General features: G+C 42.5%; 1 protein-coding gene across 6 annotated transcripts; it reads left to right on the top strand.

The window, feature by feature from the left end:
• The first annotated feature begins 1,045 nt into the window (after nucleotides 1-1,045).
• LOC132792169 (protein bowel) lies at nucleotides 1,046-14,898 on the top strand. 6 transcript variants are annotated; one of them, XM_060801433.1, is made up of 4 exons: nucleotides 1,046-1,168; nucleotides 1,790-1,968; nucleotides 9,930-10,862; nucleotides 12,490-14,898. In XM_060801433.1, exons 3-4 carry the CDS (start codon nucleotides 9,964-9,966, stop codon nucleotides 13,982-13,984), a joined length of 2,394 nt encoding a protein of 797 aa, XP_060657416.1. In that variant the 5' UTR covers nucleotides 1,046-1,168; nucleotides 1,790-1,968; nucleotides 9,930-9,963; the 3' UTR covers nucleotides 13,985-14,898. The 6 variants fall into 6 exon arrangements, with proteins under 6 accessions (XP_060657416.1, XP_060657427.1, XP_060657408.1 ...); XM_060801444.1 differs by having other exon boundaries at nucleotides 1,047-1,126; XM_060801438.1 differs by having other exon boundaries at nucleotides 1,048-1,132.
• The last annotated feature ends 540 nt before the right edge of the window (nucleotides 14,899-15,438 follow it).

Below are 15,438 nucleotides of genomic sequence, written 5' to 3' on the forward strand. Positions count from 1 at the left end.
AGGTAACTCCCTCTCTTTTGCACTACAGTGATTGCAGTGGCAGCGCACAAAGACCCTGACTGCTTTTTTCTTCCACTTCTTAAATCTCAGCCGCATACCTTTGTTGTTATGCCTGTGCATGTGCGGGAGACAAGGTTGCCAGACTGTCGGATAATATAATCTCACGTGCGAACAGGTAGAAGAGGTAGGGTTAAATGTAATACAATACTATTGTAAATCTGTTGGTAACAATCGATTATAATGAAAAATTCCTTTATACGCATTTATAATATAATTTATAAATTAGCCTGAATAAAAATTACCAAATATGTAGTTGAAAAGATTTCAAATATTTATTTCATTTACTGCGAGAATAATTTACAGCCAAAAATCATATGGATCATATATGTATGTATGCTTCTGATTGCACAGAGCATCCACAACCCAATAAGACGCATTACTATGACAATTTGCATACAAACATATCTAATTATTTTTTTTAGATATCACTCTTATTACACAAGTCCCACCCTAATAGTTCTTGGAACAGCCCCAGCTCCAGTAGCAAACGGCCAACCGAGTTACTCCAACGTCGACACAGTGGAAATGAAGCGAAGCAGCACTCGTTCAGTGGCTAAATGCAATCTGGCAACCCGTGAGCCGTGAGTTGCTCCGTCTACCCTCGAAAACAGTAAGCAGTCGGTAAACAGGTAGCTCTCTAACTGACAATAACTCGTCGTACGTATGCACGTTCCGACTGTCTGTCAGTCCGTCTGCCTGTCCCATCTGTCCACCTCTGTCTGTGCTGTCCACAGCGTGCGACTGGCGGTCGGTTAGTTGTTGGTTTGCCAGTAGTTGTTTTTGTTGCTGCCATTGCTGTGTTGTTGTTGGGGGGTTTCTTACTTGGCTGGTTTAGAGCGCACGATCTCTCTCTCACTCTGTGTCTCTCTATGTCACATCGGCTTACACTTTTGCGCTCACTTCTCTCATGCGCTCGTTTATGCTCTCTCGCCACACACAAACGACGACAGCGACGACGTCAACAGCGGCTCGACAACTTTGAATTAGTCTTCGAGTGTTGATCAAAGCGAACGCACCTGCGCGCGGATCGTGCTTTTCACGATTCCAACAGTGCAATTGTATTCACGTATGTGTGAGTGTTAGTATTAAACGTACGCAAGTGTTCGAGGTATGTGTGAGTGAAAAATGCAGGCACAGTGAACTTGTTGCAGCGTCGCTTCGTTTGGCCGCCACCCCCTTCTCCACAAACGCCCCAACTGAAAAGCGCTTTTCAAAACGACGTCGCGCAGCCCAAGCGTGTCTCGCGTGTGTTCGTGTGTGTGAGTGTGTGTGGGAAGAGTTTGGGACTACTTGAGGAGCGAATTGGTAGCTGCACTGGCTTCAGCTCCTATTTCAAACAAAATGTAGAAAAACACATTTCAGCTGCCGTATCTCGTTCGTTCGTTCCTTCGTGCGTTGCTCGTTCGCTGACTCGGTTCGTTGGCTGAGTCGATCAGATCGGTTTGACTGGTTCGTTCGTTCGTTTGGTCGGTTCGGTTCGTTGGGTTTACGTTCCCTCTGCGTATTATTATTTTTTTGTTTTTGCTCGGCTTCTACGTGGTTTGTGGTAGCTGCTGCGGCTGCTGCTTTTGCTCCCGTAACACCCGCGACCGCTGGCGACTGATCGTGCCGTGATTGTATCGCACACATACATCGATGCACTGTGTGTTCGTGTGTGTGTATATGCAATATACAGTGTTATCGTAGCTTTAGCTAATCCGTATATTATATGCAACCCTTTATCTTCTAGAGAGTGAAAAACGCCTACAATAAATTACACAAAAATTTTGGCAAAATTGCCAAAGAAAAGAAACAACTTACAAGAAAACTAAAAAACTAAAATAAAGCATAAAACTTGTTCACATCAACTGGGAATACAAGCCAAGCTCTAAACAGAGCCGCAGGCGCTCTTCCAAAATTGTTTTGCTGGTAAGTTTGCGCAAAGTTTCGAGTAACGCCCAACAAAAATATAAAAAAAATCAAATATCGAAAGATTCCACACACAACATAAAAAAATTCCAAAGTTACCTGCCTTTTTTACTCATTTTTTTTTTTGTTTTTAGGGTCTAGCTAATTATTTTCTTTTTATTTTCGCTATGGCCAAAAGCAAATCACAGCGAGTAACAGTCAAGCAGCGAGTGGGCAACTCGAGAGAGAGCGAGAGAGAGAGCACAAACAGTGAATAAGAGAACGTAGTCATGAGAGAGTTAAGCAGTGAGAGAGCGCATTCAGCGAGTAGCAAAGTAAATAAAACACAAAAAACAAAACCAAGTTGACTGCCAAAACCTGCTCCAAGCACACAAACATACACACAGCTTACATGTACACACACACACACACACACATGTACATGCACTGTGTATTGTAACTGAACGTTGGAGGCTCCTCCACAGTTGGCGGTTTTTTTCGTTTTTTGTTGGGCGACTGTCGGCTGCCGCAGCGGCTTCCACTACAACTGCATGTGCCACTGTCATTGCCACCGAACTCAGTGTGGTGCCTGCCTGCCTGTTTGGCTGCTTGGCTGCCTGGCTGCGTTCCATTGACAGGCGGCCTGGCGCTCGACTCGTCGTCCAAGTCCCCGAGTCACTTTCTGGGCTCTGCGGCGATTCGGTTCGACGCGAGCTCGAACCTTCGCTTGGAATTTGTTGTTGTTGTTCGTTTATTTTTTTTTTTTTTTTTGTGTGTGTTTCTGTAAACCGTAAACCAGTTCACTTGTAGCCAGTGCCAGTGGCCAGCTCTAAGCCTCAACCTCAGCTTCAGTTTCAGCTTCAGCATCAGCTTCAGTTTCAGCAGCTCTCGTCGTGCTCAATTTGAATCCGGTTTTTTTGGACTTGGCTGCGATGTTGGTCGACGTTGTCTTGGCCATCGTCGTCGTCGTCGTCGTCGTTTGCCAGCTTGGCTTGCCGCGCGCTTTAATTGTTCAGAACGTGTGTCCAAAGAGGAAACGCAATTGCCGCAAGCTTCTGTTGGGTTTTCGTTCGACTCTCTGGGGTTTTGGGGTTTGGTCTTGGGGTTCGACTGCTTCAGTTTCGTACCATCATCGCGCTGCAGCATCTTTGTGCTTATTTTCCTTTGATTTCTTTTAAATGCTACAGTATGGTATATTTTTTTCTTTCTTTTTTTTTTGTTGTCTTCAGATCTCTTCTTTTCTCTGCTGCTGCTGTTGTTGTTGTTGAATATTTAAATCGCCTCCCGCGCTCCCACAGTCAGTCGATAGGGTTACGGGAATGGAATGGAAAGGGGTTTTCTGAGTTCCATTCGCTGCGGTTCTATAGAGCCATTGGGCTTTTGTTTCGCTCGAGTGGAGCTAGAGCTCTCGAACTCTTTTGATTTTTCATCATTGTTTGTTTATAGGCAATTTGATCGGTGGCCGGTTCCCACTTTATTTTATTTTACATACTACTATTTTAGCATAAGAATAGCCACATAAAACTTTATTGCATTCGGTATGTTATTTCTGGGTGGGTTTCTTTCTTTTCTTAGTTTTTTTTTTAGTTTTTCGTTGTCATACTTATTAGTGCAACGGATGCCCTCAGTGGGGAGACGCGTTGAACCCCGAAAATGGCGCTCAATAAAAAAGCGAAATTAATTAAAAAATCAGGCAAATTAAAAACGTCTAAATGTTGAGTGAAACAAAAGGCGACACTTAACTGAGTGGTCATAAACCTAATAACAATGGTCCATACAATTGGCCATAAAAGGCGAAGCTTTTTCTTAACGCTCTGCCACGCCCATTTGGCACGTGTTTTTAACTGGCGCTTGATAGACTCTAGTCTCTCAAGAGTGACTCTTGAGACGCGAGACAAGTTTTTTCTTCTTGTTGTATTTTTATTTCGTTTTATTTCCGATCAGTTTTGATGATGAAATTAAATTCTGTCCCATTACAATATGAATACATTGAGTGGGGCGATCATAATGTGAATAATCTCCAGTCTTTCCCCAAAAAGAACTGTCGATAAACTAGCTAAGAGTATAACAGATCGGTTCGGCATGAAGTAACCCATGATTGGGCATTCTTGTTATACACACAATGGACCTCAGTCGAGAGATCGTCTTAGTGTGAATAGCGCAAGTCATAAGAAGCATGACAAACGATCGGCTTAAACAGATTAACTTTTTGCCGAATAGTGTAGAACAAATGGCACAAAGGAGAAAACCAGAGCACACACAAAAACTCGCACAGGGAAAACTTCAAGATCATAGATAAACTCATAAATTCGCAGATTAAAGTTGGTATAAAGTAGAAGAAGAAAAAACCACCAAGTACAGCTATGATTTCTCTGAGAATCTTTTTTTTAAATATTTGAAATATTATTCGGATAATTTTTACAGTTTCCACGTCATGATGACTATCACATTACGAGTATTATCAACCCACTTTGATTTGTATTAGTTTAAACAGTAGCAACAACAGTGGCATGTTTTTGCATTATTTGCATTTGCATGAAAAATTTGCATTAGCATTGTCAGTATCTTTGGCATTGGCTTGAGTATTTACGGTAGCTAAAGTCATTTGAATTATTTTGTTAGCATTCACTTTATTTGGTTTCATTCGAAATAGGATTAACATTGCATTAGTATTAATTATTGTTAATAATTGTATAGAATTTATGTTAATATTCGTTAATATTTTAATATACCAAGTCAGTATTATTTTACTAACAATATCAATGTCATTTATATTTAGTAAATGCATTAGTAGAAATATCATTGTGATAACCTTAGCTTTGCGTTGAATTTTACTAGCTACATTATTATTTATAATATCAGAGTAATATCATTAATAGACTTACCTTTTATCTTTGACATTATTATAGTAATACCATTAGTAGATTTCATTTGACGCACGAAAAGAAGATGCCTTAAATGAATCTTGTATTCTTTGACTGCCTTGCCACGATCATAATAATTATAAATGATGTGTTTTCAATTTAAGAGAACAAGCTTAGTAATCTATGCAGCCAGCCAGCTGCATTGCGATCCCATAAAACTTCATTAGCAGTTCTTGAGGCTGGCACAAAACTGCAAAGCTTTCAAATTAATGACTGCGCACTTACACGCAGCTAAACAGAACGAGATAGATGTGCAGAGATGAAACAGAGAGAGAGAGAGAGAGAGGCAGAGGGTATGTGTAAATCGCATAGATATTAATCAAGCAAATTATAGACACGAAGAAGCAGCTAGGCAGCTCTAGGAGCAGATGAGGCTGAGGAGCTGCAAGCAATGATTATGGCTAGAGATTTTAATAGCTTTGACCATAATCTGAAGTGGGGGTTTGGTCACAAGCAAGCAAGCAAGCAAAAAGGGTTGCCAGATTAACGCAGCTATACATATGAATGCACTATAATTATAAGTCTCCCCTCTCTCTCTCTCCTTACGCACTCTCCAATCTCTGGTGTCCAGCACTCTTCACATCTCATCTGTTGCGCTCGAGGTTCTTTTAGTTTTTTGTTGTTGTTGATTATTAGCTACCTTTGCTGTTGAGCCTGGCCTGAAGGCCTGAAGGGATTAAAACCGAAAAGAGCCTGACCCTTTTTTTGTTTATTTCTGTCCCTGTCTCTGTCTCTGTGTTGTTTGTTTGTTGTTGTTGCTGTTTTGTAAGCAAAGTGAAGTAGTGGTCCAAGCCAAGATATGAGAGTCGAGGGACAAAACTTCGTCTCGTTTCTACGCAAACATTAAATCCCTCTGCGCATGTGTGTGTGTGAGTGTGTGTTTGTATATTCATTTCTTCTGCTTTTTTTTTTTATCAACTGTTTTGAACCTTTCCACTGACTATGCGCGTCTGCTGGTCTCTCGTTGGCCCGTTGTTTACACAAAGCCCATACCCAGGGCCCAGACGAAGTCGCGAGTCGAGTCGACTCGAGTTGAGTCGAGTCTCGAGACCTGGCAGCAGGCAGCAGCAAAGTGGCAGCCAAATTGCTCCTCGATATCTTTTATTTTCTTTGCCAGCCAGTAGTTGTAGTTGTTGTTGTTGTTGCTGTTGCTGTCGCTGCGTTGTTGTTTCTTATTATTATTATTATTTTTGTTCGTTTTTTTTTCTCTCTTTTTTATTATGTGTATGCATACACACACATTTAAGCCTTTGGCTTCATTTACTGGGCAACCGTTTGCGCAAACGCTCCCTATAGCTACGTATATACTGTGTGTATCTGTTGTGTATCTCTGAAAGTACACACAACTCTCTACCTCTATCTCACCCTTTCCCTCTCACTCTATCGCACTCTCTCGTTCATTGCTGCGACTTCGCATTTTGCTGATGATGTCCATTATTTACATTAATTTTATTTGTTTTTCTTATTTGGCGTTGACGTTTCAAAAGTGCCGATGTTTCAGAAGATAATGAACGCTCAATCGCGTATACTGTGTACACACAGCGAGCGAGCGAGACAGCGAGAGACAGAGAGAGACAGAGACAGAGACAGAGAGAGAGGAGAGGTAGAGGGTCGAGCTGTTGGACAGTTAGACAGTTACGACAGTTGAGGCAGTTAAACAGACAGTACTGGAGACATACGAGCCATTCGAGTCATAAATGCATAAGTGAGAAAAATAAAGTTGAAACCTAGAAAAAAAATATATATATACATATGTGTACATGAAAAGATATAGATACAGATACAGATACAGATACAATGAAAAACCCCAAAACGGGTTACTTTTTTTTTCGTTGTTGTTGTTGTTGTTGTCTCGAGCTGAGTCGAGGCTACCAGAGATACGTATCTCTGGCTCGCATGTGGTGTGAGATATGCGTGATGTGGTTGCTCAGTTTACTTGCAGTCGAGTCGAGCTGAGTACTGTGAGAAGGGGAGGAGGAAGGAGGGAGTCAGGGGATAATCGGGCGTATGAGTAATGTGGCCAAATGGCACAGAAAAATGGGTGAGATTTCAGTAAATGAAGCGATACGATTACAATCAGGAAAACCATTCATTTCAAGTGTGACATTTTTGTTTTTCAAATGGAAATAATATTGCAGAGCATTAACTAAGGTGATCGCATTAAAGTAGACAAAATATCATGTTATTTTAATGAGTTCCAAGGAAATGAGTAATTTTGTTAGCATAGTTAAGAATTATGTGTTATATAATATATTTCATTCAAATATTGTTTCTAGTTCTGGTCAAAATGACGTTTGCAATTGACAAAAGACCAGTCGGATTTCTTTTGAATTCTTTGGAAATGTATTGAATTCATTCATAAAACGATGTGGAACTAAAATCATAATCTATTTTTATGGTCAACTAAACAAAAAGTATTCGAAAATACAATTGATTATATAATCAGATTATACTGATTTATGTTCATAGAAGATATTAGAACTTAACTTTTTAAAAAACTAATAGAAGATATTAGAACTTTATTTTTTTAAAAACTAATAGAAGCTATTAGAACTTATCTTTTTTCAAAACTAAATAGATTCGTGTATAAAACTTGTTGAATTGTGGTGCACTTCATTACTTTTAGCTAAGCACTTGTTTTAGGCCCTTTCGAGCCACGCGTTTGCCATTTCTAACAATCCATCTTGCTTGTCTTAAACTAAGCTGACAGTTGAGCTCATTTCTCTCTCCCCTCCCTCGAAGTTATGCAGATGAGTTGCGCAGAGTGAGAGGAAGAGGAAGAGTTGCCTACGCTTGTGTCTCGAATGATGCAGCACTTCCAACCGCAACTATCTAAATACTTGAGCTCGTGCGTTTGCTGATGCATCTCATGGCAGACAGGCAGAAAAATACAGAAAAATACGTGAAAATCACGATGTCAAAACTCATTTTGAAGTCGACGAGAACGTTTTACATTTTTTACAGCAAAATGATAAGCAAAACTGTCATTGCACAGGCAACTGGTAGACTGTAAGACTGCGAAGACTGCCAAGATTGCGAAGACACAGAAGAGTGTGGAGGCGGGGGCGGGGGTAGTGACAGTGGCAGTTTTTCTTCTTCTTTTTGTGTTTTTTTTTGTTTTTGCGCTTTATGCACAACTGGTTATAAGACATTTAAATGAGACTTTAACGCAACAAAGTTTTATGGCCGATCCAGCGACAATATGATCGTCATTATCATTATCTTGGCATTACTTTTTTTGTTGCTGTTGTCGGTGGATTTTTTTCTCTCTTTTGTTTTCTTTGCTTGTTGTTTCTTCTGGCGGCGTATTATCGTGACGATCACGTTCCAGATGCAAAACCCCAGAGCTACCAGAAGCCAAAGACAAAGATGAAGACGAAGACGAAGACGAAGAGGAAGCTGCTATAGCTCCTGTTGCGTAAATCCAGTAAGCATTCAGTCAGTCAGTCAGTCAGGCCGTCTCGGGTTCGCTTTGCCACTCGGATTGGGATTTCGATGTCGCGAAGTCGGAGTCAGGTTCGGGATCGAGATCGGGTTTTTGTTTTTTTCTGTTTTTTTCTGTGGCTGTGACTAACTGGCTGAAATGCCTGACTGACTGCCGCTTAGGCTACCAGTTGCATTTCTATGGCTGCCAAATGCTAGTCTCTTTATCGCTACTCACTCTCCCCACATCTCTTGTTTTTTTTTTTTTGTATCTATGTATGTGTATCTGTATCTGAGTGTGTGTGTCTGTGTTTATATCGTTACTACTGTGCTGTGCCTCGCTTACTGACTCAGTCAGGTTTTCAGACGCACAATCTTATCTAACCTGGCAGCGTCGACAACTCCAACGGCAACCGCGTCAACTCGTTTCTGTTTCTGTTGCTGTTTCTGTTTCTGTTCACAGTTTAGTTCAGTTTGCTTCAGTTGAATTGAGTTGAGTTTCACTTGCCGCCGCCGCCGTCGTCGCGTTTGCTGATAAACCCAAAAAAAGAATTGTACATAAATAAAACTAGTAGAGAATAACCCTAGAAAACTCACTTGAAAATCTGCAAATACCCTACTGCAAAGTCAATCTTACTGTGTGTGTGTGCTGTGGAAAACATTTGCCTAAAAGTTAAAGCTAAAGGTGTGTGTCAACAAATAACAACATTTACAAAACAATGCAATATGTATAAAGTCGTCTTAATTCAAACTAAATTTAAGAAATATTTTTATTTTTAATAATATAATACAATAATAATAATAATATACACAAAAACCCAGTTCCTATCAAATAATGAATATGTTGATAAAGTAATGCATCTATAACAAAAAATGAAAAATATATAAATGCGTATAAAAATAATAAAACAGATTTATATTTTTTTTCACTTTTTGTTATATGTAGGTGCATATATTATAAATAAACGAATATTTATTTAAATAAACGATTAAATCGCAATAATATAAAATTCTTTATGCACCTACATATAACAAAAAGTGAAAAAAATATAAATCTGTATAAAAATAATAAAAATGGCCTTTTTGGGAAAAAGAAATAAACAACGATCAAATAAATTGAATAATAAATAAAATATATAAATTAAATAATCGATTAAATCGCAATAATATAAAATTACCAATGAATATGAAAGCTGATATTTGAATAAATGTTTTCTTTAAAATTTTAATGTCTATAAAATGCGCCTCTATAATTTAAAAAGAAATATCTGTACTTTAGTCGAAGGCCCCAGCAGCCAGTACTCTCTTCTCTATTTAAATGTAGTATTAAATACTAGATTTAATATAATAAAATAATTAAATCAGTACTTTAACATAAGATTTCTTAGAAGCTTGTCACTTCCATATATGTTAGAACTGTTACAAAGTGCCACCCCAAGGGAGGCATGCCTCAAGCGGAGCCGAAAAGGGTATTGGCAAGGCAAGGGGAAATAAACAGTTTATTGGACTTGACGAGCAATTAAGATAAACCCATAGAGCCCAATAAGCCGCAACAATTAACACAACATTTGACTAATTGTTATTTCTTCCCCTCTATCCCCTCGTTCTCGTTCTCGTTTCGTTTATCTTGTGCAGGTGAAGGTCTGACGGCATGTGAGTAGCACTCGATATGCCCACGGACAGCACAGGGAGCGAGGGCGGAGGCGCCATTCCCATGCTGCGCGCCTCTCGCATGGATCAGTTTATGTCAACAGTGGCAGCGGTGGCAGCCGCAGCCAATAGTGCTGGAGGAGGAGGAGCAGCTGGAGGTGGAGGAGGCAGTGGCTCCAATGGGACAGCCAACGGAGGAGGAGGAGGAGATGGAGCGGGCAGTGGCGGCAGCGACTCTCGCAACTCATCAGCTAGCAGGATCTCGGCAGCAGCGGCTGCCTACGAAACCCAATTGGCCTATCAGCAGCATCTGGCCGCCTCGGGGCTGCACGGTGGACCGCACGGACCGCCGCCACATCATCGCGAGATATCGGCCTTTGTGCCCGTGCTGCCCACGCGGCAGGCACTCGAGGCCAAGGCTCGAGCCGGCAGCAATTCCAACTACGAGATCATTGCCATGATGGCCGACAAGCGCAAAGAGTTGGCGCTGCGTGAGGCAGCTGCTGCGGCTGCCATGTTGGGTCGAGGTGGGCCACCGGGTGGACCGCCCGGAGTACCGCCTGGAGTAACTGGAGTACTGTACGCCCCACCACCGCCACCGCCATATCTAACCGGACCCGGACCATCGCCCACAGCTGGCGGCAGTTTTCCCTTTCCGCCGGGAGCAGCAACAGCGGCGGCGTTATTCCCACCTGGATTGGGACCGGGAATGCACGCTGGCCTGGATAGGCGTTTGTTGCGTGCACCTGGTCGAGCCTCGAGGCCGAAGAAGCAGTTCATCTGCAAGTTCTGCAATCGCCAGTTCACCAAGTCGTACAATCTGCTGATCCACGAGCGCACACACACCGATGAGCGGCCCTACTCCTGTGATATTTGCGGCAAGGCTTTCAGGCGACAGGACCATTTGAGGGACCACAGGTGAGTGTGCCCAGGTGTGGCGAGTGTGCGGGGGCAACAAAGGGAGGGGGACGCGTTGCAGGGGCGTGTCTGGTGCTGGTAATTGCTGGCATGCCTCGAGGCAGCCGAGCAGCTTCAAAGAAGCCAAAGAACTTGCAAAAAAAAATTAAGAAAAGGTTACAGTATAGTCGACTACGATATGCACTACAAAAATTATGTGGGAATTAGGAATTTTTAATGGGAGTGAGGGACTTAAGAAGGTTTTTCTAGTAAATTAATTGATGAATTATTATTGTAAAGTTCCTTAACAACTATTCCAACTTTATTTCAAAAGGTAATGATTGCAGTACACAAATATTAAATGATAGACTACTTAGAAATATTATTGGAAAGCTCCTTAACAACTATTCTTTAGTTCAAAAGGTAATGGTTGTATTATTCAAATATAAATTGATAGACTACTTAGAAGTAATTTAAATACTTCTTAAATTCAATGAATCTCCTTCTTTATAAAGTGAATTTCAAGCAGCATTTACCTTCTTGAAATAAATTATAAATTTAGAATATATCGAAAGAGTGCTCTATAGATTATAAATTCAGAGAAAATTCAAATAAATTCAAATTCTAGGAATGATTTATGGTGCCTGTAGAAAATTATGAGGTAATCTACTAAGTTCAATAAGTTGCCTTGCGCATAAAGTAATATATTACTGATTCATCATATTGCCAACTCATGTAGTATTATCAGAGCCAAACTGCTTGTCGAAATGTGCTGGCCGCAGTCGCAGTGTTAGCCAAGTTAGGGTAAGAAACACGCCGCAAAAGACAAAGTTAATTAACTTTGTTGGTTTTCATTTCTTTGAAAGGCAGTTGAAAGAGAAGCGGGGACAGTGACAGAGACAGAGACAGGAGCAGGGGCAACGAGTACTGTGTGAGTTGTATACAGTACTTTATGCAGAGGGTACTCGTTAGACTGTGTTTGTGTTTTGGTAGAATGAGAGAGACGGGCACCAGCAGCTTGGGCAGCTTGGACTGGCAGCTTTGCTGTCCAGCTTTGTCCGGCTTGCCGCGACGTTCTGTCTTTTGATCGCTTCGGTTTCGGTCCATTTGTCGTTTGTTTGCTTTGCCGCGAGGCTAATTCTTCAGACCGCAGAGCATAGAGTGAAGATGCAGAGACGAAGACGAAGATGAAGATGAAGACAGGGAAAGGGGCAAGTCAAAAAGAATCTCGGTGCGCCTTGAAGCTGCCCGAAGCAAAAGCAAAAGCAAGTGGAGATATTAAGCTGGAGAACCTGTTTCTGTTTCATGCCACAGCAGCAGCTGCTGTTGATGCTGATGTTGCTGATGCTGCTGCGGCTGCTGGTTGTTTTTTGTTATTCTTGTTGTTGTTGTTGTTGCTGTTATGGCCAACAACAAGTGGACGCCATTGCCAAAGATGGCGGCCATAAACATAAAATATATCAGCGCACTTTATCTGGGCAGATAATGCCGCCCCAGACACAGCACACAGCACAGATAACTGTCAACTCAAGAGCTACCAGAAGCCGAAACCGAAGCAGCAGCAGCAGCAGCTACTCAACCATCCGCCCACGCAGCATGTCGAGTCATACTAATCCCTCATTCTCTTTCTCCCCCCTCTCTCTCGCAGGTACATCCACTCGAAGGAGAAGCCCTTCAAGTGCACCGAGTGCGGCAAGGGCTTCTGCCAGTCACGCACTCTGGCCGTGCACAAGATCCTGCACATGGAGGAATCGCCACACAAGTGTCCCGTCTGCAGTCGCAGCTTTAACCAGCGCTCGAACCTCAAGACGCATCTCTTAACCCACACCGATCACAAGCCCTACGAGTGCTCCTCCTGCGGCAAAGTCTTTCGACGCAACTGCGATCTGCGACGACACGCTCTCACCCATGCGGTGGGTGAGGTCAACAGCGCCGACTATGTGGATGTGGGCGAGGAGGACGAGGCAAGGCATTTAAGTGGCGATGAGGAGGACTCACTGCTTGAGGTCGACTCACCTCGCCAGTCACCTGTGCACAATTTGAGCGAGAAGCCGGAAACCGATGAAGCGGAACGCATGCGTCTCAAACGCAAGGCGCCAGGTGGCAGCAACAACAGCAGCAGTAATAACCACAGCAACAGTGTGCGGTATGAGCACGATGACAGCGAGGAGGAGTTCGATGACTACGACGAGGAGGAGGAACTGCATGAGGCCGGCGGCGCCTTGGACCTGGCCGAGGATGAGGATCTCGAAGCGGAGACCGAGGAGGAGAAGGCCGAAGCAGCGCTTGTGGCACGCTTCAAGGCCGGACGCAATGCAGCCGCAAGCACAGCAGCCAAGTCGGAACGTCAGGGTGTCACCCATTGTCATCATGAGGGCGGCGAAACGTACACGATGCGACCGCATGGCGAACGTCAGCTGGAGGAGACGCCACCAGCATCAGCAGCAGCATCGGCCAGTGTTGCTGCCTCATTTATGCCCAGCTTGCGCTATGCAGCAGCCCCAGGAGCGCCAGGACCTCCTCCTCCTCATCCTCCGGGAGCTGCGTTACACCCAGCACATGCAGCGCATCTGCTCGCTGCTGCCAATGGCGATCCCTATTTACCCATGCTGCATGTGCGTCGCGATCTGCACCACAAGACGCTCAATCTGAGCAAAGCACCACCGCCAACGGCAACCGCAACAGCATCACAACAGCAACAACCACCACCACCGCCCAGCATCAGCACCAGCGTTGAGCCAACGCGACCGCCTTCGCAACCGTTGCACTCGCCACACGAGGCAATGCCCAGCTTCCTGGGCTCGATACCGGTGAGGAAACGCATTCTGCCTCCACCGCCACCGTTGGTGGATCTGGTGGTGGATCATCAGCGCACATTCCTGGAGAATCAGAGCATCTATGCGCTCAACATGTCGCGACATCCGCCGAGGCAGCTGCTTTGCAAACCGCCGCAGCCAGCAGAGAGTTGTGTAACGTCCGAAAAGGAAGCGGTGATAAGTGGTGCAGCATCTACAGCACAGTCAGCTGTTGCACCACCACCAGCACCACCATCAGCCACAGCAGCAGCGGCACCAGCAGCGCCTGTTGCACCTGCAGCGCCTCGACGCACCGGCTTCAGCATTGAGGATATTATGCGACGCTGATCGGAATCGAAGAAGATAAATCTGGATACTGGCACGCTATTTAGCCATAAGTGCACTTTTAGTACATTTTAGTACAATGTCTGCCCAGGCAAGGCAATAAGTATAACTGTAAACCGTAAGCTTAGCATTTAGTACATTGATTTTTAAGTGGAAAGTGCCACAGTTTGTTGTTGCATTATGTTCGAGCAGGACGGCATTATGTTTTTAGTATATTTAGTCTAAAATAAGTTATAGCTATTTGTATGTTATTGCATTTTGTGCTTTTAGTACGCATTTTAGTACTAAGCATACACACGCATCATTTTAGATCATCTTAGCTATTTAATTTGAGAGTCTATCGCCTTAGTTTAGGCCCCCCAACACTAAGTGTTGTTGTTTCTTTTATTTAGCAATTAAATTTGAAACGAAAAATTAAGAAAAAAAACATACACACAAAAAAACCAAAAAACATAATAAATAAATACTTGTATACAACTTTAATTTATGTTTAATGTTTAAGATAATCTTGGATCGTTATGTAAACACGAAATCGTATCAAGATTTTTGCTGAGGGAAAAAAAGGTTGAAAGTAAAAGTAGCTTAGAAATAAAACACACGCAAAAACATAGCAACAGCAACAACAACAATTACAATAATAATATTAACGAAAATACAATATCTAACATTCCAGTTACATTTTATAGGCTTAATTTATAGATTAATCGTAAGCATAACATAGAGCAACATATATATTTAGTTGTAGATAGCGTTTTAGTACGTCCTTCTAGCATTCCATGGTCTTCCTTCAATTTGAAATGATTTCTCTAGATTCGACACAATATATACACATTTAAATAGAAGTAAACTTATAGCAATAGCAATAAAAATCTAAATCAAAATCAAAATATATTTAAATAAAGTTTGCATTGAATTAATCAACTATGTATTTTTTTCAAAGTTTATGTTAGTTTTAGTACCTTTTTGGGTTTTTGCTATTATATGGGCTTTCAGCTGTGTGTGATTCATTGAGCAGCCGGATTGATGGAGCCCATCAATCAAGTGTCAGCCCGCTGCCATTATAAACTTGTACTTCAGGCACGTTTCGCATAGGTCTCTTCCTAGACGGGTTTTTTTGCTTCTTCTTAGGACGGGGGAGTGGCGGGGAAGGGCGGAGCGGTCTTGGGCATTGCCACGCACAATTCGAGGCTCAATTCAAGGCAGATTTAAAGTGTTGCACTCGAACACGTAGAAAGTTCAATTAATGCGGCACGTAAATTGTTGTCATCATCAAATTGTGGCGGCAGCAGGAAACTTTATAGGTGCCCCCCACCCCGCATGCGCATTGGCTGACAACATCAATCGTTGAACTATAAAAAAAAAACACAAAATTAACCAGAAACATAATAATATTAACCAAGATGAGGCAATGATGATATCACCAGCCATCATCAGTTGCCACCCGCACGTGAGTTGCC

The sequence above is a fragment of the Drosophila nasuta genome, chromosome 2L (genome assembly GCF_023558535.2).
Source record: "Drosophila nasuta strain 15112-1781.00 chromosome 2L, ASM2355853v1, whole genome shotgun sequence".
Classification (NCBI taxonomy): Eukaryota; Metazoa; Arthropoda; class Insecta; order Diptera; family Drosophilidae; genus Drosophila; species Drosophila nasuta.

Coding starts and splice junctions, on each gene's coding strand:
- LOC132792169 (XM_060801433.1), top strand. CDS start 9,964: ATGCCCACGGACAGCACAGGGAGCGAGGGCGGAGGCGCCATTCCCATG. Junction 10,863..12,489: donor GACCATTTGAGGGACCACAG/GTGAGTGTGCCC, acceptor TCTCTCTCGCAG/GTACATCCACTCGAAGGAGA.